The 23,547-nt window shown below is 39.9% G+C and overlaps 1 protein-coding gene and 1 long non-coding RNA gene across 5 annotated transcripts in view; one reads left to right on the top strand and one right to left on the bottom strand.

Annotated features, from left to right (window-relative positions):
• Nucleotides 1-420: 420 nt before the first annotated feature.
• Nucleotides 421-22,575, bottom strand: LOC140687079 (uncharacterized). Of its 2 annotated transcripts, none has more exons than XR_012061150.1 (4): nucleotides 22,380-22,575; nucleotides 11,324-11,454; nucleotides 7,303-7,443; nucleotides 421-2,170 (listed from the first exon to the last, which is right to left on the bottom strand). It is a non-coding gene; the product is annotated as an uncharacterized lncRNA (long non-coding RNA). The 2 variants fall into 2 exon arrangements; XR_012061151.1 differs by lacking the exon at nucleotides 22,380-22,575 and adding an exon at nucleotides 16,322-16,406.
• THUMPD1 (THUMP domain 1 NAT10 acetyltransferase adaptor) overlaps nucleotides 22,297-23,547 on the top strand; it is an 11,331-nt gene continuing 10,080 nt past the window's right edge. For all 3 annotated transcript variants that reach the window (XR_012061149.1, XR_004193985.2, XM_015245967.3), the window contains exon 1: nucleotides 22,297-22,627. Coding sequence is in view for 1 of the 3 variants with exons in the window: in XM_015245967.3 (XP_015101453.2) it covers nucleotides 22,397-22,627 (231 nt within the window). In the remaining 2 variants the exon portion in view is untranslated. The remainder of the gene's footprint in view (nucleotides 22,628-23,547) is intronic.

Genomic DNA, 23,547 nt, shown 5'->3' with positions numbered 1-23,547 from the left:
TTCCGTTCAGTTCCATTGATCTGTGTGTCTGTTTTGTGCCAGCACCATGCTGTTTTTATTGCTATAGCTTCCTGGTACAGTTTGATTAGGGGGTGTGATACCTTGACCCTTGTTCTTCTTTCTCAAGGTTGTTTTGGTTATTATTCTTTTGTGGTTCCATGCAAGTTTTAGGATTCTTTAATCCAGTTCTGTGAATTATGCCATTGGCATGTTAATAGGGATTGCACTGAATCTGTAGATTGCTTTGGGTAATATGGACACTTTAACAATGTTATTCTTATACTCTATAAACATGATATATCTTTCCATTTCATTGTATCTTCTGTCGGAGCCAGCCGACAATCGATCAGGTCCAGAAACCTGTGCTGCAGGACTGAGAAAAGAAAGACAAGACTAAAAGATGGGGTTGAGAGGGTCTCACTCTAAGCCCGCAAGACGCTAAGCCAAGAATGGACATTGAGTTTATTTTCAGCAGTTAATTTATACAATTTCAACTAGCTATCTTGTGCATTCCTGCACGTAGGCATAGGTATTGTTTTAGGGCTCATTATCTCGTATATTGTTCTATAGATTAACACTGTTTATAGTACTCATACACTAAAGTCAATGTTCCCGCATATCAAGATCACTAGCTAAGATAATTATTCAAGTAAACTGAGATAACTAACTTGTATGCTGATTGTATCTCTCTGTTCTAAGGTCATCCGTGACTTAATAGCTCTGGATGTTCCTAGAGCTTTAGGACACCTGGTGCATTCTTCTTCAAAGGGGTGGCGGGACAGAGATTGTCTTTGCTAGATCAATCTCAGAGCCTGACGCCAGCACTTTGGGATTTTCCGTCCCATTCTGTGCTCGACAGTCCTCAGGTCATGAGTGGCTCCCCGCAACTCCCTTTTTTATTTTAAAATTGCCAGGCTTGTCCAAGCTCAGGACATCCTACTAATTTTGCCGATGAATGCGGCTAAAAGCAAGCATACGTTGCGTCAGAAATTCTGATAAACAAGAGAGTATACAAGGAGCCATACAAATCAGGCTCAAAATAATTATCACAATCACTAAAGCATGTTTCCACCAATCACTTTTAAACCAATCAAACCATTGTGCTGGTAAGAATGGAGTAGGGGAATCCATATTTCTTATCTGTTCTTGCATGTATCTTCTACTGCTTGGGACACATTGCCAGATACATCTGGTATAAACACACAACATTCTACCTTAATAATAGCACAGGTTCCTCCTTGTGCTGCAGTAATTATATCGAGAGCCATTCTATTTTGTAAAACTGCTTTTCTCATAAGCTTTTGTTCTGCATTTAACTCTTCCACTGCATGTTTTACATCGGTCAATGCCTTTTGTGTAAAATTTGTCAGTGCATTTACTTTAGTCATAACATCAACATTTCCTAATGAAGGAAGAAAAATAGCAGCAAGATAATCATACCATTTAAAAGCAGCTCTGCTCCAACGAGCGTGCAAATTAGGCATATTGGCAGGGACAGACACCTTGTACTGATTTTACAATCCTTCCTGGTGCTATAACAAAACCCAAAGTACATCATCCCATATTTGATAATATTGTCCAATAAGACGTCCAGAAACATCTGCATCTCGTTGTTTAGCCTGTTGTGGGGCTTTTTCATAAATGTCCATGGCTTCCTCAAATGTAGCATTAAGGTCAAAGAAAAATTCAGAATGCATAACTTTTACAGAACACCAGGCAAGTGCAGACACATTTTGAGAATACAAATATCATTGTTTTTGTTGTAACAGTAACTCACATATAGCATGAAATTCATGTTTAGTAACAGGCATACCCCACCAAGGCAAGCTGCCAACAGACAACGGCATAGCACTGCAAACCCAACAATCAGATGTATTATGGAATTCAGCATAAGATTGAGCCCATGACAAAAATACATTTGCTTGGGCACCAGGAAAGGGCATAAGAGCAATGGTACATGCCAAACTAATGACCAGAAACATTAATGACATTTGTGGATTTTCAGTTGTTCTCGCTTATCTGATTCGCTTGTTGAATCAGTTGTTCCATTTGCTGAATCGTCGGCAGGGGTGTTTTCTTTTGGATCTGCAGTTGTTGAAGGTGTTTTATCACCGCTCTCCTCCGCCTGGCGTACCAGCCTTTCCGGGAGCCAGCGTGGCGTGTAGGCATCCTGTGGAAAAACACAAACATGGCCTCTCCCCCACATTAAAACTGGATCAGCGCCGGCCCATTGATTAGTAAGTGGATCCTTCCATCTCACCAAAGGGTGGTGAGAGGGTTTTTGGTTCCAAAAGCGTTGAGCAGCTGAATTGCCTTTAATATCATACGTCAAAAAATTTAAAACAAAAAGGGCATGATGTAAATAGTTTTGTGGAGTAAGGGGATATAATTCCCCCTTCTTTACTTTATGAATCTGATGTTTAAGAGTTTGATGACAACGTTCCAGAATTCCTTGCCCTTGAGGATTATAGGCAATTCCAGTTTTATGTTCAATTTTAAGTGTCTGGCAAAAGCGTTGAAACATCCGGCTAGTGTAGCCGGGGCCATTATCAGTTTTAAGTACGCGAGGTTTACTCATGACAGCAAAACACTTTAAAAGATGATTGATACAATGTTTACTAGCTTCTCCAGTTTGTAAAGTAGCATGAATAAACCCTGAGCAAGTGTCAATGCTGACATGGACAAAAGGAGTGTTACGAAATTCTTTGATATGAGTAACATCCATTTGCCAAAGGTGATAAGGTAAAAGCCCACTGGGATTAACCCCATAATGAGGCACAGAAAATGTCGTAGGGCAGGTAGGGCAGGTTTTTACAATTTGAGAACAGCTTCACGAGGGATTTTAAATTGCAGCCGCAAGCTATGACTATTTTGATGATGAAGCGCAAGACATTGTTTAGCTTCTTCAAGGGCAGGATAAAGCTGAGTGGCGCGATCAACATTAGCATTACCTTCAGAAAGAGGGCCAGGTAAATTAGTGTGTGCTCGGAGATGACCAAAATAGCAAGGATGACGGCGACTGCAAATAATAAGTTGCACGTCAAAAAATAAGCGGTTGACATAGGAATTAACAGTGCCAATAAAGGGAACAGTTTCCAAAATTTGCAAGGCTCGAACGATATATTGACTGTCAGAAGAAAGATTACAGGGTACATGTTGAACTGCTATTAAAGCAGCTTGAACTGCTAATAATTCTACAACTTGAGCAGAAGTTTGAGAAGTTTGCCAAGATATAGTCTCATCATTTATAATGTAAGCAGCAATACCATTTGATGACCCATCGGTGAACACTGTAGTGGCTGAGGAAAGAGGGGGAAAGAACAGTATTTTTTGGAAAAAGAAATGGATGTAACTTCGCAAATTGAATTAACTTATCAGCAGGATAATGGGTAGTAATGCGTCCTGTAAAGTGAGTCAGAGCAAGAGCCCAAGAATCATTAAATTGTTGTAACTGAGCTTGTTGCTCTCTAGTATATGGAACTGTAATATAATGTGGGTCTCTGCCTAAATATAAAGTGGAGGCAGTACGTCCCTCTGCAATTAAAGAGCAGACTAAATCAGGATAAGCAGCTAAAGCTTTTGAAGGGGAAACATGCATATGTATCCAATACATAGGACTATGCTGATAAAGCACTCCGGTTGGCATATGAGGAGTGGGTAAAATAAGTAAACTCCATTCTTGAGTATAATCACAGTAAGTACATTGCTGGTTTTCAATAGCTTGCTCTACATCTCGTAAAGCCAGAGAAGCTTCAGCAGTTAATTTTCTAGGAGAGCGAGGATTGGCATCTCCTTTAAGAATGTCAAATAAAGGCTTTAAAGTTCCTGTAGAAAGCTTTAAATAAGGGCGTATCCAATTGATATCGCCAAGAAATTTTTGAAAATCATTTAAAGTTAATAAAGAATCAGTACGTAACTGAATCTTTTGGGTTTGAAAGGTAAAATTATGTAGTCGAAATAAGCCAAATAAGCATATGGACAAAAATCTCTGAACCTTTTCTTTCGCAATTTGAAGGTCGGAAGAATTTAAGGCTATTAACATTTGATCAAATACAGTTAACAAGTAGCCTTCTTGAGAATGTGCAATCAAAATATCATCCATATAGTGGATTAGATAAACATCTGGATACTTCAAACGAATAGGTTGTAAGGCTTTAGCCACAAATTTTTGACATAAGGTGGGGCTATTAGCCATACCTTGAGGTAAAACCAGCCAATGATATCGTTGCATAGGCTCTTTAAAATTTGTGGAAGGAACACTGAATGCAAATCTTTTACAATCATCAGGATATAAGGGAATAGTATAAAAACAGTCTTTTAAATCAATAATAATTTTATATGTTCCATCGGGTATGGCCATAGGAGTAGGCAAGCCAGGCTGTAGAGCACCCATCAATTCTAAAGTTTCATTTACTTTACGTAAATCTTGTAACAATCTCCATTTCCCAGACTTTTTCTTAATAATAAATATGGGTGAATTCCATGGTGAATTAGAAGGAGCAATGTGCCCGCTGTCCAATTGTTCCTGCACCAATTGCTTTCCAGCGGCAATTTTTTCTTGAGAAAGGGGCCATTGATCGACCCATACAGGTTGATCAGATTTCCATACAATAGGGTCTGCATGAGTCGCAGGACAGTCAAGGGCCCGCATTAAAAATACCCTAAACCTGTCCTATCTCTTTTTCCTTTAATTTGTAATGGCTGAGTAATTCCTTGATTATGTTTCCCCAGACCTTCATTTGGATATAGTCCTTGTGATAATAACTGATGAGAAACAGTGGGGTTAGGGCTATACAAAAATACCCCCATATTAGACATAATGTCTCTTCCCCACAAGTTAACAGGTAAGCCAGGGAGGATATAAGGCTGAAAAATTCCAGAGTGTCCCTCCGTGTCCTTCCAAGAAAGAAAAGCGGAGCTTTGTTCTGGATTGTGCGATTGCCCAATACCTTGCAGCATAGAAAGAGCAACTTGCTTTGGCCAGTTTTCAGGCCAGTAAGGAGCGGCAATCACAGAGATATCTGCTCCCGTATCTAAAATTCCTTTAGCTTTCTTTCCCTGAATTTCTAAAGTCAATTCAGGCCTCTGGTTGCCTATTTGTTGTACCCAATAAGCATCAGAGGAGCCAAAACCTGCAGTGCCTCTTTTACGTTCAGTTTTGGTTTTTCCCATAGTAAGAGTGGGTAAAAGAATTAATTGAGCAATACGTTGCCTTGCAGGAATGGCTGTTATGGTCTGTGGAGAGTGAGCCATTATTTTTCTCTCTCCTTCGAAATCAGAATCAATTACTCCCGGAGCAATTAACAATCCTTTCATAGGCGTGCTACTGCGTCCTAGCAATAATCCTACACTGTCGGGAGGTAAGGGCCCATAAATTTCAGTAGGAAGGGCCTGCATTCCCATCTCAGGAGTTCATACTGTGTAGGTGGAGGCACAGAGGTCCAATCCTGCGCTTCCTGGGGTTGCTCTGTAGAGGTCTGAAATATTTGTCCGGGAAGAAACGGATTGTGACTGATCTGGGAGGTTGCCTGAATTGCCCCATAACATTGTTTTGGGGCCTGGGGCTGGCCCCTCACCCAGTTTCCCTGGTTCAGAAGTTGCCCGTTTATATCAGTTTTAGATCGGCAGTCTTTGGCCCAATGTTTTCCTTTTTTACATTTGGGACATAAACCTGGGCTTGTGACTAATGTATCTTGGCCCGTTGGCTGTTGTCCCCTTTTAGGGCATTGATTTGCTCGATGCCCCAATTGGCCACAAGCATAACAACTGCCAGGGGGTCCAGCAACTCTGGAAGTTCCCTGAAAATTACGTTTGGGACGGTTTTGTTGAAACAAGACTTCCTTTACAGTTTTCCCTTGCAAGGCAGCAGCTAGGGCTATTCCTTGGACATAAGATGGCCCTATGTCAGCACAAATTCGTATAAAATCAGCTAAATGACTCTTTTTTCTGTAAGGTCTAAGGGCTGCCTGGCAAGCAGAATTAGCATTTTCATAAGCTAGTTGTTTTGCTAAGACCATTCCTGCCTGTTCATCCCCTATAACCTTACCAATAGTTTCCATAAGACGAGCAACAAAATCTTGGTATGGCTCGTCAGGACCCTGTCGAATTTTTGATAAATCTTCTGTTTTGCATTCGGAATTTGGCAGCCTTTTCCATGCTTTTGATGCTGCTGCATTTATTTGAGGATAGGCTCCGGGCAAATATCCTAACTGAGAGTTAGTATCCTGGTATTGACCTTCCCCAGTCAATTGTTCGTAGGTGATTTGAATATTCTGTTGCTGATTAATATTGGCTATAGCAGCGCAGTTTTCATAGAACTCTGATTTCCAGAGTAAAAAGTTGCCTCCGGATAAGCAGGCACGAGCTACTTGTTTCCAATCATTTGGGGGCAGATACTGATTTCCTAAACTCTCAATAATGGCCTGAGTAAAAGGAGCAGTAGGTCCATACTGAGCGCAGGCCATTTTTAATTCTTTTAGTTGTTTAAAAGGAATGGCTTCGTAATATCTTTGTTGTTGAGCATCCTCAAGAACCGGATATGCTAAAGAAAATCCGGGAATGTGTTCACCTTCTTTAGTAGCTTGTTGCAAGGCCTTTTGTAAAGGGCTTAAGATAGTAGGCTTATGTGCTCCTTCTTCCCGTATAGGAAGTGAATATTCAGGAGTTGAGGAAGAAATAGGAGGCAGAGCCTTATGATTTTCTTTAGAAATATTTTGTCGTACACATTCAGTGATAATATCTTTTAGTTTTGTCATATCAAAATTCTTATTTTCCTCATTTAAAAAGATGCCCCAGGGGTCCTCATCTCTATGATATTGGGCTGCTTGCTCTTCTAAATCCTCCTGATCTGCCGGGTCTAATTCTGTATCGAAAGGGCTGTCACCAACATTTGCTGCCGGTGGAGGAGCAGGAGGCAATTTTTTGTAATCTGGATCAGGTGGAGCGGAAGGCTCAATATTTTCTATCTTGACTGTATCTAATTTCTCTCCTTCAGTTGCCGGATCGAGGCAATCTCGAATTAACTGCCACAAAGGAAGAATAGTGGCCGGCAATTTATTTGGGCCATTAGTTGTATAATAGTCTCTCAAACGGACTCCAACAACCCTCCAGGTTTCTAAATTAACAGTACCTTGTTCTGGAAACCAAGGGCAAATTTCTTCTACAAAAACAAGAAACTGTTCTAAACGTTGTTTTGTAACCTGAATTCCCCTTTCCTTTAACATAACTCTAAGCATCTGTACAAATAAACCCCTACTATTATTTTGCCCCATACTCTCAAATACACTCCCCGCGGAGACTTACTTTTACTTTAAAATCGAGCGCTCCTCGTTTCTTCCGCGGCGGTCGCTGCAGCAATCTCCTCCAGATTTCAGGTCCCTGTTCGGGCGCCACTTGTCGGAGCCAGCCGACAATCGATCAGGTCCAGAAACCTGTGCTGCAGGACTGAGAAAAGAAAAACAAGACTAAAAGATGGGGTTGAGAGTGTCTCACTCTAAGCCCGCAAGACGCTAAGCCAAGAATGGACATTGAGTTTATTTTCAGCAGTTAATTTATACAATTTCAACTAGCTATCTTGTGCATTCCTGCACGTAGGCATAGGTATTGTTTTAGGGCTCATTATCTCGTATATTGTTCTATAGATTAACATTGTTTATAGTACTCATACACTAAAGTCAATGTTCCCGCATATCAAGATCACTAGCTAAGATAATTATTCAAGTAAACTGAGATAACTAACTTGTATGCTGATTGTATCTCTCTGTTCTAAGGTCATCCGTGACTTAATAGCTCTGGATGTTCCTAGAGCTTTAGGACACCTGGTGCATTCTTCTTCAAAGGGGTGGCGGGACAGAGATTGTCTTTGCTAGATCAATCTCAGAGCCTGACGCCAGCACTTTGGGATTTTCCGTCCCGTTCTGTGCTCGACAGTCCTCAGGTCATGAGTGGCTCCCCCAGTCTTCTATTTCTTTCAACAATGTCTTACACTTTTCATGTGACTATTGGCCATTTGTATGTCTTCATTCTCCTTTAGTTTTTAAAGCCAGGTGTTTTAGGAGCTTTATCCTCCTTTGCAGGATCTATGAGTTGAGGTGTCTGATGCTGAGCTTGAATCCCTTATTCCTCAGGGAAAATAACCATCCCTTTGTAATCCTCCCATCTGTGGATTGCCAGGCTGGGGTGTGGTTTTTTTCCTTGGCGAGTCTGTATCTCTGCCTCTCCTACCATCTTGATGTTATCTTTTTACCCTTTCTTGGGGTGAATCTGTTCATCCAGTTTCAGGGTCCTTCCTAAGGGATTTATTCCATATGTAGCTGTAAATTTGTGTTCATGGGAACCATCTTGAAATCTCCTCCTTTGGTTTTTTTCTAGCCTGTTTCTCTCTGTTGATAAGATTGGATAATGTCTATTGTTCTATCTTCCCATTCTACTGAGTTCTTTCTTATGTTCCTTCTACTCTGCTGTAGAGCCCATCTAATTATATTTTTATTTCTCTTATTGTATTTTCAGTTCTAAAATCTCCGTTTAGTTCTTCTCGACATTTTCTATTTCTTCACAAAGGATTTGTTTTTTTCATTTGTTTCAAGCATATTTTTAATTGCTCATTGAAGAATTTTTATTGTGGCTGCTTTAAAGCCTTTGTCAGATGCTTATAAAATCTGTCAGCTTGGTGTTGGCATCTGTTGATTTTCTTTTCTCTTTCAGTTTGAGATCTTTCTGTTTCTTGGTAAGAAGAGCGATTTTTCAACTGAAACCTGGACATTTTGTATTATTTAATGATGCTCTGGATCTTATCTAAACATTATGTTAGCTGGCTTTATTTGGCACTGCTCTGGCAGGGAAGGTGGGAGGGTATAATATTATTATTATTGCCAGGTGGGCATAGAAGTCCAGGTTTTCCACTTAGTCCTCAATGATACCAGAGTGGGGAAGAGTTTCTTATTCTTGCTGGATGGGGATGAGAATCCCAGCTCCTCCCTGTTTCTCTACTGACACTGGCCAGTTCCCTACTTGTTCTCTGACACCATCCCAGTGGTATGGGGATATTCATGAATATAGAAGTCTTCCTTTGCTGGCATAAGAGTGAATAGGTGGAACCATGATTTTTTTTCCCCCTGTGGTATTTGGGTGGAGTAAAGCAATTAATATTTAAAAAATTTTTTTGTTTCTTTGTTTTCTAGGCTGCTTCTTTTCCTGGTCCTTTGACAAAAGAAAGCAGACTTTTGTTGGATATTTTATTGTCTATACGCATTGGTGTTTCTGGGTTGCTGGTTCTCTCAACTCCAAGTCTAGGATATATGAGGCAAAAAAGAAAACCCAGGCAAGTGGCCACTGTGTTACTCTTTGGGTCCCGAAGTCTATAGACAGTCTGCCTTCTTCTCTATACCTTTCACAGTACGTTTCTCTTTATGTTGTTATCTGTATAATGTCTAGGGATTTTTAGTGTATTTAGCAAGAAGCATAAGGAAAAGTGTGTCTACTGCATTTTCCCGGAGTAGAAGTTCTCCCATTTTATTTTTTCAGATTAGAATAGCATCAGTAGCAAAACCAGACAACACTGCTAGACAGAAAATACCAAGCAAACTCCAACGAACTATGAGCAGAAACAAAAAGTCAAAAATAAATTTTGCTGTACATGAGAAATTAACACACTGTTAACTGACTATACTTCAGTAATAAATAAAAATAAATAAATTATTAACACACTGAAACCAGCAATGTTGCAAACAACAAAGAATTCATTATGATCTGTTTGAGCTTATCCCCATAAAAAGGTAAAAGAAGAAAAACCATATGGGAATTTTAGTGAATGGAGAAAAAGTAATTGATGAATTTCAACACTCATCCATGACAATCCTCACCACCTCCAAAAGTGAAACATGAATAGAAGGAAGCAATGTGATAAAGAATATCTATCAATAACGTATTTTGATATTGAAATATTAGAAACATTTAAGGGTGAAATGTTAGAGGCATGCTGTGTCCAGCACAGCCCGGGACCGTATCTGAGGACGGGCGACGCAAGACTTAAGAAACAAAGAGACTAAGTAAAGAGCAAAGATGGGACCAGGGAACTCAAGATCTCGAGGCTCTAGAACTCCAAAAGCCTGGTCGACATCATATTTATTAGGAGTATAAAGCTCAGGAAAAAAATGCGATTGAAGAGGTGGGGCTTTAGATATTTCATGAGATAAGCACTAAATTCTGCTTGCTGGTTAACTGATTAATCTCAGGCCTATCCCTTCCAGGAACAATCACCCTCCTCGGGGTATACAAATTTTCTAAGTCTATCCCATTATTGCCTCTGGGACATCTCAAGATAGCAAATACTTCCCCTGGGTTAAACAGCATGCTTTCTTGCCAGAACAAAGTTCTGTTAATGAATGATCTGGCTTTCCAGGACCGTCCTTTGTTTTACCCTAAGGAAATATCTGCCCTCTTTCGTGCCCTTACGGTCAATCTCAGGATTTCTCCTCATAAATTTCATCTGTGTAAAACATTAAAACAAAGCAAGCATGTGCATTTTAAGCAAGTAAGTGTGATTATAATATTTTAAGCTCATGGAAATTTAGGTGCGGCTTGTTTTCCAGCAGCTTGTTTCCCAGCAGAGGCATTCCATTTAATCAGGAATAAGGCAATGGTCAGCACGCCAAGTTAATATTATAATACTTTGTCAGCTCTTTCTAGACTAACTAGAATGCAAGTAACTTATCTGTCTTGCTCATCACTGAATCCCAAATAGCTAGAACACAGCTCAATGTATTATAGGTATTCAGTAAGTATTTGCTAAAGGAGTGAGTGAAGAAGCCTTATCTATGAAAATCAGACACTAAAAATGAGACAGGAGGGAAGAGGGCAGGGCACAGCCACTCAAGGAATGACAGCAATTTAACACCAAAATGGTGGAAGACTCACCTCCTAGTTGGCCTTGAGGATTAAGAGGTTTAACTTCTAGTAGACTTGGAGCTTCATTACATGCTCATTGTAACAGCATGATCAAATAACATGCCCGCAGGCGCCATGACAGTCCCAAGGCTAACCGCAAAAGGCCAAAGAGTAGGCGATGGCCCAATTCCTGGGAATCCCAGCGCCTTCCCCAGGGCAGTTGGATTGATCCCACCTGAAGGAGTGTGAAGCTACTAAGACAGTGCCAACACCACGCCTAATGGGCTCTTCTGCCCTCTCCCCTTTGGAGACAGGCCCGCACTCTGTCTATGGAGTTTTTACCTACTTTCATTTTAATCTGAGCACCCAATTCCTACACCTCCTTCCTTGCCTCTCTTTTGCCTTACACTCTACGCCGTATCTCTCTAAATAAATATACCTTTACTCAACGGTGGCTCGCACTTGAATTCTTTCCTGCGCAAAGCCAAGGACTCACACTCGGCAGGGCACATCCCAAGGACTCAACCAAGATCTGGGACTCGGCCCTCCTCACGCCCCACATCCATTTTCCTGCATTAAAAAGAAAAAGAGAAAAACAATAAAGAAAAATTATTTTATATGTCAATGATTCATGGTCATTTAAAAATTCAAGCAACATAGAAAAGTATAAAGGAGGAAGTCAGATAACATTTCAAATCTCGCCACGAAGAAGCAAATGTTACTAACTCTGGGCCCACAAGATTTCAAGTATTTATTCGTATTTACAGATGGAAGGTAGATGGATAGTCTGATAAAAATGGGTCCAGGATATGCATAATGTTTTGAATAAAAAGATTTTAAGCTTGAACTGAGAGAAAAACAACTGAAGTGAAACTGAAAACAGCCATTTTCCAGGTAGACATTTCTTCACTAGGAACATTAATAGTTCCTAAAAGATCCCAAAAGATCTCACCAGAGGTAAGGAAAACCTTAAGTGATGAGACATTTTTTTAAACTACATTTTTCTAATTAGACTGGATCAATCAGTATCTACTTTGAGAAATTAATTGGTACTTTCCATTTCTCCTATCTCCCTCCCCTAGCCCTTTGATTTTTATTAGCTGAATTATTGTCAGATTTTGAGACACATGTGTTCTCTTCTGTAACTAGAACTTTCTCAGTGATCAAGCATTAGTTTATGTGAGTGATTGCCAACTGGGGGCGGTTGTGCCCGAGGGGGATGTTGGTCTATGCCTGGAGGCATACTGGGTTGTCACACCTTGTCTGGAGGGAGAGGGAGGTAGCAGTGACACTGCCATCTAGTGTATGGAGAATAGGGATGCTGCTAAACATCTTAAAATTCACAAGGCAGCCTCTACAACAAAGAATTAATTACCTAACCCCAAACACAAATGCCCAGGCTGAGAAACCCTGATCAAATGTAGAAGTTGATTCAGGGGTGCTTTTCACACACCTTCTCCTTCATGTTTTCTTCTTTTATATGTATTGAAGTATAGTTGATTTACAATGTTGTGTTACTTTCGGTGTACAGCAAAGCGATTCATATATATACATATATGAATATATATATGAAATATATATTTTTTTCAGATTATTTTCCATTATAGGTTATTACAAGATATTGAATATAGTTCCCTGTGCTAGACAGTAGGTCCTTGTTTATCTATTTTATGTATACTAGCGTGTATCTGTTAATCCCAAAGTCCTAATTTATCCCTCCCTATCCCCATTTCCTCTTTGGTACCCAAAGGTTTCTCTTCTATGTCTGTGAGTTTGTTTGCTTTGCAAATAAGTTCATTTGTATCATTTTTTTTTAGATTCCACATAGCAGTGATATCATAAGATATTTGTCTTTCTCTGTCTCACTTATTCCACTTAGTAGGATAATCTCCAGGTCTGTCCATGTTGCTGCAAATGGCATTATTTCATTCCTTTTTACGGCTAAGTAATATTCCATTGTATATGTATACCACATCTTTATCTATTCACTTGATGGACATTTAGGTTATTTCCATATCTTGGCTATTGTAAATAGTATGTTATGAACATTAAGATGCATGTAGCTTTTCAGATTAGAGTTTTTGTCTTTTCCAGATATATGCCCAGGAGTGGGATTGCTGGATCTTAGGGTAAGTCTATTTTTAGTTTTTTAAGGAAGCTCCATAACTGTTTTCCATATGGCTGCACCAAGTTACAGTCCCATCAACAGTGTAGGAGGGTTCCCTTTTCTCCACATCTTCTCCAGCAGTTATAACTTGTAGGCTTTTTAATGATGGGCATTCTAACTGGTGTGAGGTGATACCTCATTGTAGTTTTAATTTGCATTTCTCTGATAATTAGTGATTTTGAGCATCTTTTCATGTGGTTGTTGGCCATCTGTATGTCTTCTTTAGAGAACTGTCTATTTAGATCTTCTGCCCATTTTTTCTTTGGGTTATTTGTTTGTTTTTGATACTGAGCTGTATAAGCTCTTTGTATATTTTGGAAGTTAATCCCTTGTTAGTCACATCATTTGCAAATATTTTCTCCCATTCTGTAGGTTGGCTTTTCATTATGTTTATGGTTTCTTTTGCTGTGCAAAAGCTTTTAAGTTTAATTAGGTCACATTTGTTTATTTTTGCTTTTATTTCTTTTGCCTTGGGAGACTGATCTAGGAAAACATTGCTAGGACTTATGTCAGAAAATGTTTTGCTTATGTTCTCTTCTAGGAGTTTTATGGTGTCATGTCTTATATTTACGTCTCTATGCCATTTTGAGTTTACTTTTGTGTAGAGTGTGAGGAAATGTTCTAACTTCATTGATTTACATGTGACTATCCCGCTTTCCCAGCACCACTTGCTAAAGAGACTGACTTTTCTCCATTGAATATTCTTGCCTCCTTTTCCTTCTTTGTATTCTTTAAAGTTTTTCTTCTTTAGCTAAATTTAACATCTAGGATTTTTTTTTTCCTCACAAGAGCTTGTAATGAGTATTCCCTTGCTTAATTTACAATGCCTCTCTATAGACTTTACGGGGAGTTTGGCTTGGCTAGGTGTAAATTTATTGTGTTAGATTTTATTTCTCTCAGAAAACTGTAGGCCTTGTTCCTCTGTTATGTGGCATTAAATATTACTCTGGAGAAGCTCAAGGTCAACCAAGTTCATTTCTTCTGGTATGTGCCTGTTACATGACTTAAAAAATCGACTGGCCTTTGTCCCTGGTTCCTAAGTTCTTGGAGACGCTAAATTCTTGGAGTAATAGGAGTGCTTCTGTTATTCATGAACACTTCTAAGTCACACCTAAGTTTATGTTAGCGAGATGACAGAGGATGAGGGGGAAAAAGTCAATGATGTGATTAAAGGCCTGGGTTTTGAAGCTAGTCCAACCTCTGGGGAGGGGAGGGAGAGCTGGAGATGGAATTCAGTCATGTGGTTAATGATTCAGTCAGTCATGCCTACATAATGAATCCCCAATAAAAACTTTTCTTTATCTTCTGCTTTTGTCAATTTGATTACCATGTTCCTTAGTGTCCTTCTCTTTAGGTTGATCCTGTATGGGACCCTCTGCATTTCCCAGACTTGGGTGACTATTTCCTTTCCCAGGTTAGGGAAGTTTTCAGCTATGATTTCTTCAAATATATTCTCAGGCTCTTTCTCTCTCTCTTCTTCTTCTGGGACCCTTATAATAAGAATATTTGTGCACTTGATGTTGTCCCAGAGGTCTCTTAGACTGTCCCCATTTCTTTACATTCTATTTTCCTTTTTTCTATTCTGTGGCAGTGATTTCTCCTACCTTGTCTTCTAGCTCACTGATCGTTCTTCTGCCTCATTTATTCTATTGATTCCTTCAGTGCATTTTTCATTTCAGTCATTGTTTCCTTCGGGTCTGTTTGGTTGTTATTTATATTTCCTAACTCTTTGTTAAATACTTCTAACTTTTTGCTCTATGCATCCATTCTCTTCCCAAGTTCTTGGATCATCTTTAGGATCATTACTGTGAACTCTTTCTCAGGTAGGTTGCCTGTCTCCACATCACTTAGTTCTTCTGGGGTTGTGTCTTGTTCCTTCATCTGGAACATATTCCTCTGCCACCTCATTTTGTCTAAACTTCTATTTTTATTTTTATGTACATGGTAGGTAAGTTACATTTCTTGACCTTGGAGAAGTGGCCCTCGATAGGGGACATCCTATGTGTCCCAGCAGTACATTCCCCTCTTGCCACCCAAGGGTGAGGGGGCAGCTAGTCTCAGGGTCCAGTCTGGCTTGTGTTTATGGATTGGGTTCCGCAGGCTGTGGTATCAGTTATCTTGCTTCTGGTGTCTGCCCCCTGGTGGGTGAGGATGGTCTAGAAGCTTGTGCTGGCTTCCTGCTGGGAGGAGCTGGTACCTACCCACTGGTGGGTGGAGCTGGGTCCTACCACTCTGGTGGGCAGGGCTGTGTCTCGGGGTGTATTTAGAGGTGGCTGTAGGCTCAGGAAGTTTTTAGGCAGTCTGTCTTCTGCTGGGTAGAACTTTGTTCCCACATAGTTAGTTGTTTGGCCTGAGGTGTCCCAGCACTGAAGCCTACAGGCTGTTGGGTTGGGCCTGGTCTTGGTACTAATGATCCATGCAAAATGTCAATGTTCACGCAGATGAATACTCCTCGATATATCTAACATTAGCTTGTACATCCCCATGGTGAGCTGCAGCCACTCCTTATCTTCCCAGGGGATCCTGCAAGACCAGCAAGTAGATCTGGCCCAGGTTCCTGTGAAATTACTGCTTTTGTCCTCAGACCTGGTATATGTGAGATTTTGTGTGAATCCTTTAAGAGTGAAGTCTCTATTTCTCCCAGTCTTGTGAAGCTTCTGCAGTCAAGCCCCACTGGCCATCAAAGCCAAATGCTCGGGGACTCCTCTTCCTGATGACAGACCTTCGGGGCAGGGAGCTTGATGTGGGGTTCAGAACTCTCACTCCTGTTGGAGCACTCTGCAGTGTAATTACTCTCTAGTTTGTGGGTTGCCCACCTGGGGGGTATGGGATTTGATTATATCATGAGTGTGGCCCTTCTATCGTCTTATTGTGGTTCTTTCATTATGTCTTCAGATGTAGAAGATCTTTTTTGGTAGTTTCCAGTCTTTTAAAACCAATAGTTGTTCAGCAATTAGTTGTGATTTGGTTGTACTCATGAGAGGAGGTGAGCTCAAGGTCCTTCTACTCTGCTGTCATCTCCTATCTTAACTTTTTTTAATCTGTAAATTCCATCCCCTCATCTTTTTTTTTTTTTCTTGTAATTTGTTGTAGGAAATAGGGTATTATCCTGAAGAGTTTTCTGTCTTCTGGATTTTGTTAATTCAACCCTGTAGTTAAGTTGAACACGTTTTTCTGTCCCTTTATTTTTTTGTAAGGTGATAGTTAGATCTAGAGTCTAGATCCATTTTTAGCAAGAAGGTTGCATAAAAATGATTGTGTAATTCATACTGCATGACATCTGGAGAAACATAATATCCCGCTGGCCTTATATGATAAGGCATGAGACGGCTCCATCCAAGGCAGCTATTGATAGTCATCATCTATGTTAAAAAAGGAAAAATAGGCCCATGATTAAAGCTACTGGAAATAATAAGGGACACATCTCTGTATGCAAGGAAAGTAGGATATGTGCTCTCAGTAAAAGAAAAGTTATGAAAAAGAAATCTTTGGGAAGGAATTTTATGTGTGGCCAGGACTAGCTAAGATTGGAATTAATTTATTAAGTAAATGAGTTTTAATATCCAAAATAAGCTGCTGCAAAATTAGGATTTTTTTTCTCTCTGTTGAAAGGACAATGTCTTTTGGGCTATTGGTCTGCTCTTGATAAGAGATTGCAAAAGGCTTTGATTTACCATTTAAAATAAATCTTCCTGAAAACAGATTCTGTATTTCATTAAAACAAGTTTCTGTGTTCAGAAGCTGAATCTTCTTTACTAAAAGAGCTAAAACTTTTAACAACTATTTAACATTCTGTATTTGCCTTTAACATCTATTGCCACTTTAGTTAAATGGATAACTAAGTATAATTACACAGTCACTGATGATCCTATTTGACCAAGTGTTTAAAACCTTAATATTTTTGACAAACTTCCCCAAGTCAAATTTTTTTTTTAGTTTATTTTGTGGGGAGAGGGAGGTAATTAGATTTATTTATTTACTTATTTTTAGAAGAGGTATTGGGGATTGAACCCAGGATCTCTGCATGCTAAGCATGTGCTCTACCACTTGAGCTGCACCCTCCCTCCTCCAAAATCAAATTCTAAATGAAGACTTTTTGACCTCAAACTAACTGAAAATTTCCAGAGGGTCCCTGGAACATTTAAAAAGATTTGTTCTCTACCCTTATAAAAAAGGAGATGTTAAACTAATTAGGCTTATTTGATATGCTAAGTTGTTATCAGGCCCTTTCCAGATTCTTGCACAACAGTGCCATAGAAATAAACATCGCTTCCACAAGACTCTTAGGCAAGGAAAGCTTTTTATTAAAAGAGATGATAGCTTATGCACAAGGGAAAAGGTGGTGGTGGTGGGAGTGCCAACTCCTAGAGTAGAAGGGGTGAGTTGCTTTTTTAACAAAAGGAAGGGTTTGTCTCACAATCCCCGACAATTTCCAGAAAATGTAAGCAGCAGGAGGCTCCACTGTGGCTGTCCGGAATAGGGAGTGCTTCTGTGAGATGAAAAGAGTGCATGAGAATTTTCTGCAAGAAAGCCCTGGAACAGACAAGGTTAAAATTTATATATTTGAGCTTCTTGTCTTGTGGCAACTACATGTACTCCTTAGTGTAATAGAGACAAAATTAATCTTTTATTTCTCTGAGCCTGGTTTTTGTCTCTGGAATTCAGGCCCCCAGGGCCTTTGTTCTTTAGCTTCCAAGGTCTGTTTTGCTCAAGGCTATCCTCTAGTTCTTTTCCAAAAGGGTGTACTTTTGTCTTCCTGTCTCAAAATTACACGGGAAGCAGTGCCAAGTAAGAAGTAATGCAAAGCTGGGGGAGACAGTATAGCTCAGTGGTAGAGCACATGCTTAGCATGCATGAGGTCCTGGGTTCAAGCCCCAGTACCTCCATTTAAAAAATAAATAAATAAACCTAATTACCTCCCTCTTCCAAAAAAAAAAAAAAAAAAAAAAAACTAACACAAAGCCTTCTTTATGTTGTGTTTCTGTCAGTAAATGTCATATGTATTTCAGAAATTATGTGAAATTCCTGGAAATCTGATATGTTTTGATATAATGTTATCAGTCATAATTCCAGTTATTATCTTAAAATGTTGTGTGTTACAGAAATAACCAGTTTCCTTGTCACTTCCATTATGATGAACTCTCATCAGGTCTTCAATAATGGGCATTTTAAGGTCTTTTGTCATTTGCAGACAGTTAGTTGTTTTACTTTCATGCTTTTATAAAAACAGTCCCACAAAAGTGCTTCATCTTCAAAGAGAATTTGTGGAAAAGAAAAGAAAAGTATAGTTTTCTGATAACTTTAAGATCATAAAACTGAACTGGGTAAGAATTTTCAGAACTAGGGGGATAAGTGGATGTAAGCAGAATAAGAATTAATAACATGGGAATGAGCAAACTGAGGAGGATAATTATGATTATGATTTTTATGACTTCTTGTTTGAAATATTGGTGGTTCTCTAACATTTTGCTTTGTCTCCCAAGCTATCTATGACTGACTGACTTACTTCAATTTGATAAAATATACCTTTGTAAATAAAGAAGAAACATTTACTTGTTCTTTTTACTGATCCCTCCAAAATGTTGAAACTCTTTAGTATTCTTTTTATGGCAATATAGTTACTTATTTACATAAGTTCAGTAAAAATCTCTTATCCTCTAACAGGGCAATTAGAAATACTGGCTGTATTACCAAGACTTTGACTGTAATATCACATTTGAGATAGATATGCATAGACTCAGACGTGACCAGACAGTTTTAAGGAACTGCTTGTGTTGTGTGAGTATACACACACACACACAAACACATATACACACACACATTTTAAAAAAAGAAACTGAAGATGACATGGATGGAAAGATATACCATGTTCTTGGATTGGCAGAATCAATATTGTTAAAAGGACCAAACTTCCCAAGGCAATACAAATACTCATTGCAATCCCTATCAAATTACCAATGGCATTTTTCACAGAAGTAGAATGAAAATTTTAAAAATTTGTATGGGAACACAAAAGAACTCTAAGAGTTGAAACCATCTTGAGAAAGAAGAACAGAGCCAGAGGAATCTTATTCCCTGACTTCAGACTATACTGCAAGGCTACAGTAATCAAAACAGTATGGTACTGACACAAAAACAGATATATAGATAAATGGAACAGGATAGGAAGCCCAGAAATAAACCCACGCACTTATAATAAATTAATCTAGGATAAAGGAGACAAGAACATAAGATGGAGAAAAGACAGTCTCTTCAATAAGTGGTGCTAGGAAAACTCAACAGCTACATGTAAAAAAATTAACTTAGAACAGTCTCTAACACCATATATGAAAATAAACTCAAAATGTATTAAAGACCAAATGTAAAAATGGATACTATAAAACTCCTATGGGAAAACATAGGCAGAACACTCTTTGAAATAAATCGCAGCAATATTTTTTTTGGATTTCTCTCCTAGAGTAATGGAAACAAAAGCAAAAATAAACAAATGGGACCTAATTAAACTTAAAAGTTTTTGCACGGTGAAAGAAACTATAAACAAAAAGAAAAGACAACCTGTAGAATGGGAGAAAATATTTATAAACGATGCAACCAACAATGGCTTAATTTTCAAAACATACAAAGAGTTCACCATCACAATATCAAAAAACAATCAAATCAAAAAATGGGCAGAAGATCTAAATAGACATTTCTCAAAGAGGACATACAGATGGCCAATAACCACATGAAAAGATGCTCAACATGGCTAATTAGCAGAGATATGCAAATCAAAACTATACTGAAGTATCACCTCACACCAGTTAGAATGCCCATCATTAAAAAGCCTACAAATTATAAATGCTAGAGAGGGTGTGGAGAAAAGGGAACTCTCCTATACTCTTGGTGAGAATGTAATTTGGTGCAGCCACTATGGAAAACAGTATGGAACTTCCTTAAAAAAACTAAAAATAGAGTTATCATCTGATACAGCAATCCCACTCTTGGACATATATCTGGAAAAGACAAAAACTCTAATCTGAAAAGATATGTGCATCCCAATGTTCACAGCAGTGCTATTTACAATATCCAAGACATGGAAATAACCTAAATGTCCATTGACAGCTGAATGGATAAAGAAGATGTGGCATACATATACAATGGAATATTACTTAGCCATAAAAAGGGAATGAAGTAATGCCATTTGCAGCAACATGGATGGACCTGGAGATTATCCTACTAAGTGAAGTAAGTCAGACAGAGAAAGACAAATATATGATATCACTGATATACAGAATCTAAAAAATGATACAAATGAACTTATTTACAAAATAGAAACAAACTCACAGACACAGAAAAGAAACTTTTGGTTGCCAAAGATAAAGGGGTTGGGGAGGGATAAATTAGGACTTTAGCATTAACAAATACACAGTACTATACATACAATAGAGAAACCACAGGGAACTATTTTCCATGTCTTGTAATAAACTATAATGGAAAAGAATCTGAAAAAGGATACACACACACACACACACACAACTGAGTCACTTTACTGTACACCTGAAACAGTGTAAAACACCTACACTTCAATAAAAAATTTAAAAACATCCTTCAAGTATAAAAACACTTTTGTAAACATTTCTATAGGAAAAAAGACAAAACTTTATAGAGTTGCCCCAACCATTTTGTAATATACTTCCAGAAAGAATCCACATATACATTTTCTAAGATGAGTGTAAGAGGCATTTCATTTTTTTTGGCAGTGAGACAGAAGCCTGGCCACTGGTTGAGGTTCCCTCTGAGTCTACCGGAAAAACAACAGAACTAGGACTTCTACTCAGGTCAGACTTTAAAACCCATGTTCTCTTCATTTTGTTATGAATCCTGTTCTTTTAATTTATCAGAAGGACATGATGCACAGTAAGACTCTAACAAAAAAGTAAAGACATTCTGAACAAACTCTAGATTCTCAGTATATTAGTTAAGGTGTGCTAGGGTATTCTGCAGAAACAAGCCCAAACCTCAGAAGCTTAAGTCTAATGCCGAAGTTCCTGTCTGATGGGCTTTCCTTGGGTGGCACCCCTCCACACAATAGTTTAGGGGTCAGACTACGTATCTTAACTTTATCTGTATGCCAACTTCTAAGATCCTAAGGTCAGAGGCTAGTGTATGGGCAACTGAAATTTAGCTAGGTGGAAGAGAGAGATTCTGGGGTATAATAGTGCCCTTTTCTGGTTCCTCTGACATGGTTTAATGGAATCAGGACGTGGTTGTATTGTCCTTCTTAATAGCATGAGTTTTAAACTTTTTCATTTATTGACCAGTTTTCGGGTTGAACTTAATTCAAAAACATTTTTGAGCACCTACTATGGGCCAGGCACTATGCTAGGCACTTAGGATGAAGGAGAAAAAAAAAAAAAACAGTTTCAGTCAGCTCTCTCTATGCCTCCTGACACCACAGCAAGGCCAGTGTAGAGACTGCTCTTCACAAGCAACTGAGGACCTCCAGAAATACATGCCATGCAATCTCCACCAATATCATTATGGAAAGTAAAGGCAGAAGCAAAGGTGGAAGGAAAAAAGAAGACTGATAATTTCAGGGGGAAATAATGGTAAATCTGCGGTTAGAATCAAAGACTGACTGTCAGCTCAGCGCCCCTTTGCAGATTACCTCCTTCAGGATTTGCAGGAACTCAAATCTGGCAACAACTTTGTACCTGAGGAGGAGCTGGGGGTGAGGGTGAGGACACTTACTCTTCGTGAACAGTCTTAAAAACTGGCGTCTTTTCAACGATTTTAAAAAGACAATATATTAACTTGATAGTTGCGAAGACTATAGATAAAAACCACAGAGAAACTAGTGTGAAACACTTACACAAACGGCCATTCTTGGTTGTAAGTCATATAGAAACATATTCTGGCAAACTTAATCTTAAAGGGAATTTATGGAAAGCTTTTGGGAGGCCGACAAAATTATAAGGCTGGAGGAACAGGTGCCAAGAATGGTTGGGGTATGTATGAGGCGGGACCCAGCATCAACGTTCTGGAAAGTGTGCCACTACCACCACTTTTGGAGTGGCTACAAAGCTGCTGATACTGGGCGCGGGAGACCGCCAACCCCAGAGGCAGGCCACTTCCCCAGGGGAACCCCTCCTTCCGCTGGTGAGGTGAAAGTGAGCGCCTGCCCATCCTCGCAGGGGCGGGTCTGCCGCACGCCGGCTTTAGGACCCGGCGTAGCTCGGAACGAGACTGGAGGACGGAGCAGCGGAGGCCGTCGCGCACACCTGACGTAAGCAGCCCGCGCCAACAGAGGTGAGGGCGCGAGGGCCGTGCGGGAACAAGTCTCGCTTACCTCAGCCCTCACGCACCATGGCGACCCCCCTCCAGCAGCCTCCTCAGCCTGGCGGCGGGAAGCGCAAAGGCAAGGCTCAGTACGTGCAGGCCAAGCGGGCTCGGCGCTGCGAGGGCGGCGGGCCCCGGCAGCTGGAGCCCGGGCTACAGGGCATTCTCATCACCTGCAACATGAACGAGCGCAAGTGCGTGGAGGAGGCCTACAGCCTGCTCAACGAATATGGCGACGACATGTATGGCCCGGAAAAGGTACCAGCCCCCGAGGGGCGGGCGGGCGGGCGGGCCGGCCGGCCTGCAGACCCTTGAGGGTGAAGGGAACTGTGGCAGGCCCGCTGCCCGTGTACGCCTGCGCGAGTTTGGCCGCGTGCGTGGCGGTGGGGGCGTGGCCTTGCCTGTGTTCCCGCCTCCTCGTGATGTCTCGGCTACCGACACCTTAACGGGTCTCGTACTTGAGATGCTTGCACTTCGGTCTTTCCCACCCCGTACCCCCGCATCATCGATCACGGTGGCTCCCATTTATAGATTGCTTCCTGTAGTTCAGGCAATGTTCCTGAGGCTTTTTTAGAAACATTTACTTCTCACAGTAGCCCTGTGAAGTGTTGCTCACGAGGACACTGAGGTTCAAGTGGGTTAGGTTACTAGGCGGTCCACGTTCACAAGGGCACACTTCATTCGTCCTTAAGGTTTTTGCCGTCTCTTTCCACCATTTGAACACTATGGTTGTAATAATGTGTTTGTCCTAAGCAAATAGCGTGTCTGAAATAGTGGTTCTAGAACTAGTGCTAGGTACTTCTCAGATGCTTTTACAAATACATTCAAAAACAGTAAAAACTTTTTGTAACAATACCGTCTAAAATCTAATTGTCCCATTGCAATTTGGAAATAATTATATTATTGGTTTAGGATTGGGAGCAATACACACGTACACACTAAGGAATTAAATGAAGGAGCACACTGCAGAGGTGTTTTAAATTCAGGTACTGTCATTTACTAGATCAGGGGATGGGCATGTTATTTAATTCTGCTGAGCTAGATAAAAAAAAGAATAATGAGAGAACTTCGAAAGGTTGGCCAAAAAAATTTGCTTATGTACATAAAATAACTTTCTGATATACAGTGAAGTCTCCATAAATGTGTAAAATTACCATTAGTGCCTGATTGGTAGCCCC

This window comes from Vicugna pacos, chromosome 18, assembly GCF_048564905.1.
Source record: "Vicugna pacos chromosome 18, VicPac4, whole genome shotgun sequence".
NCBI classification, from domain to species: Eukaryota; Metazoa; Chordata; class Mammalia; order Artiodactyla; family Camelidae; genus Vicugna; species Vicugna pacos.
This window is presented reverse-complemented; position numbering and strand designations above follow the sequence as displayed.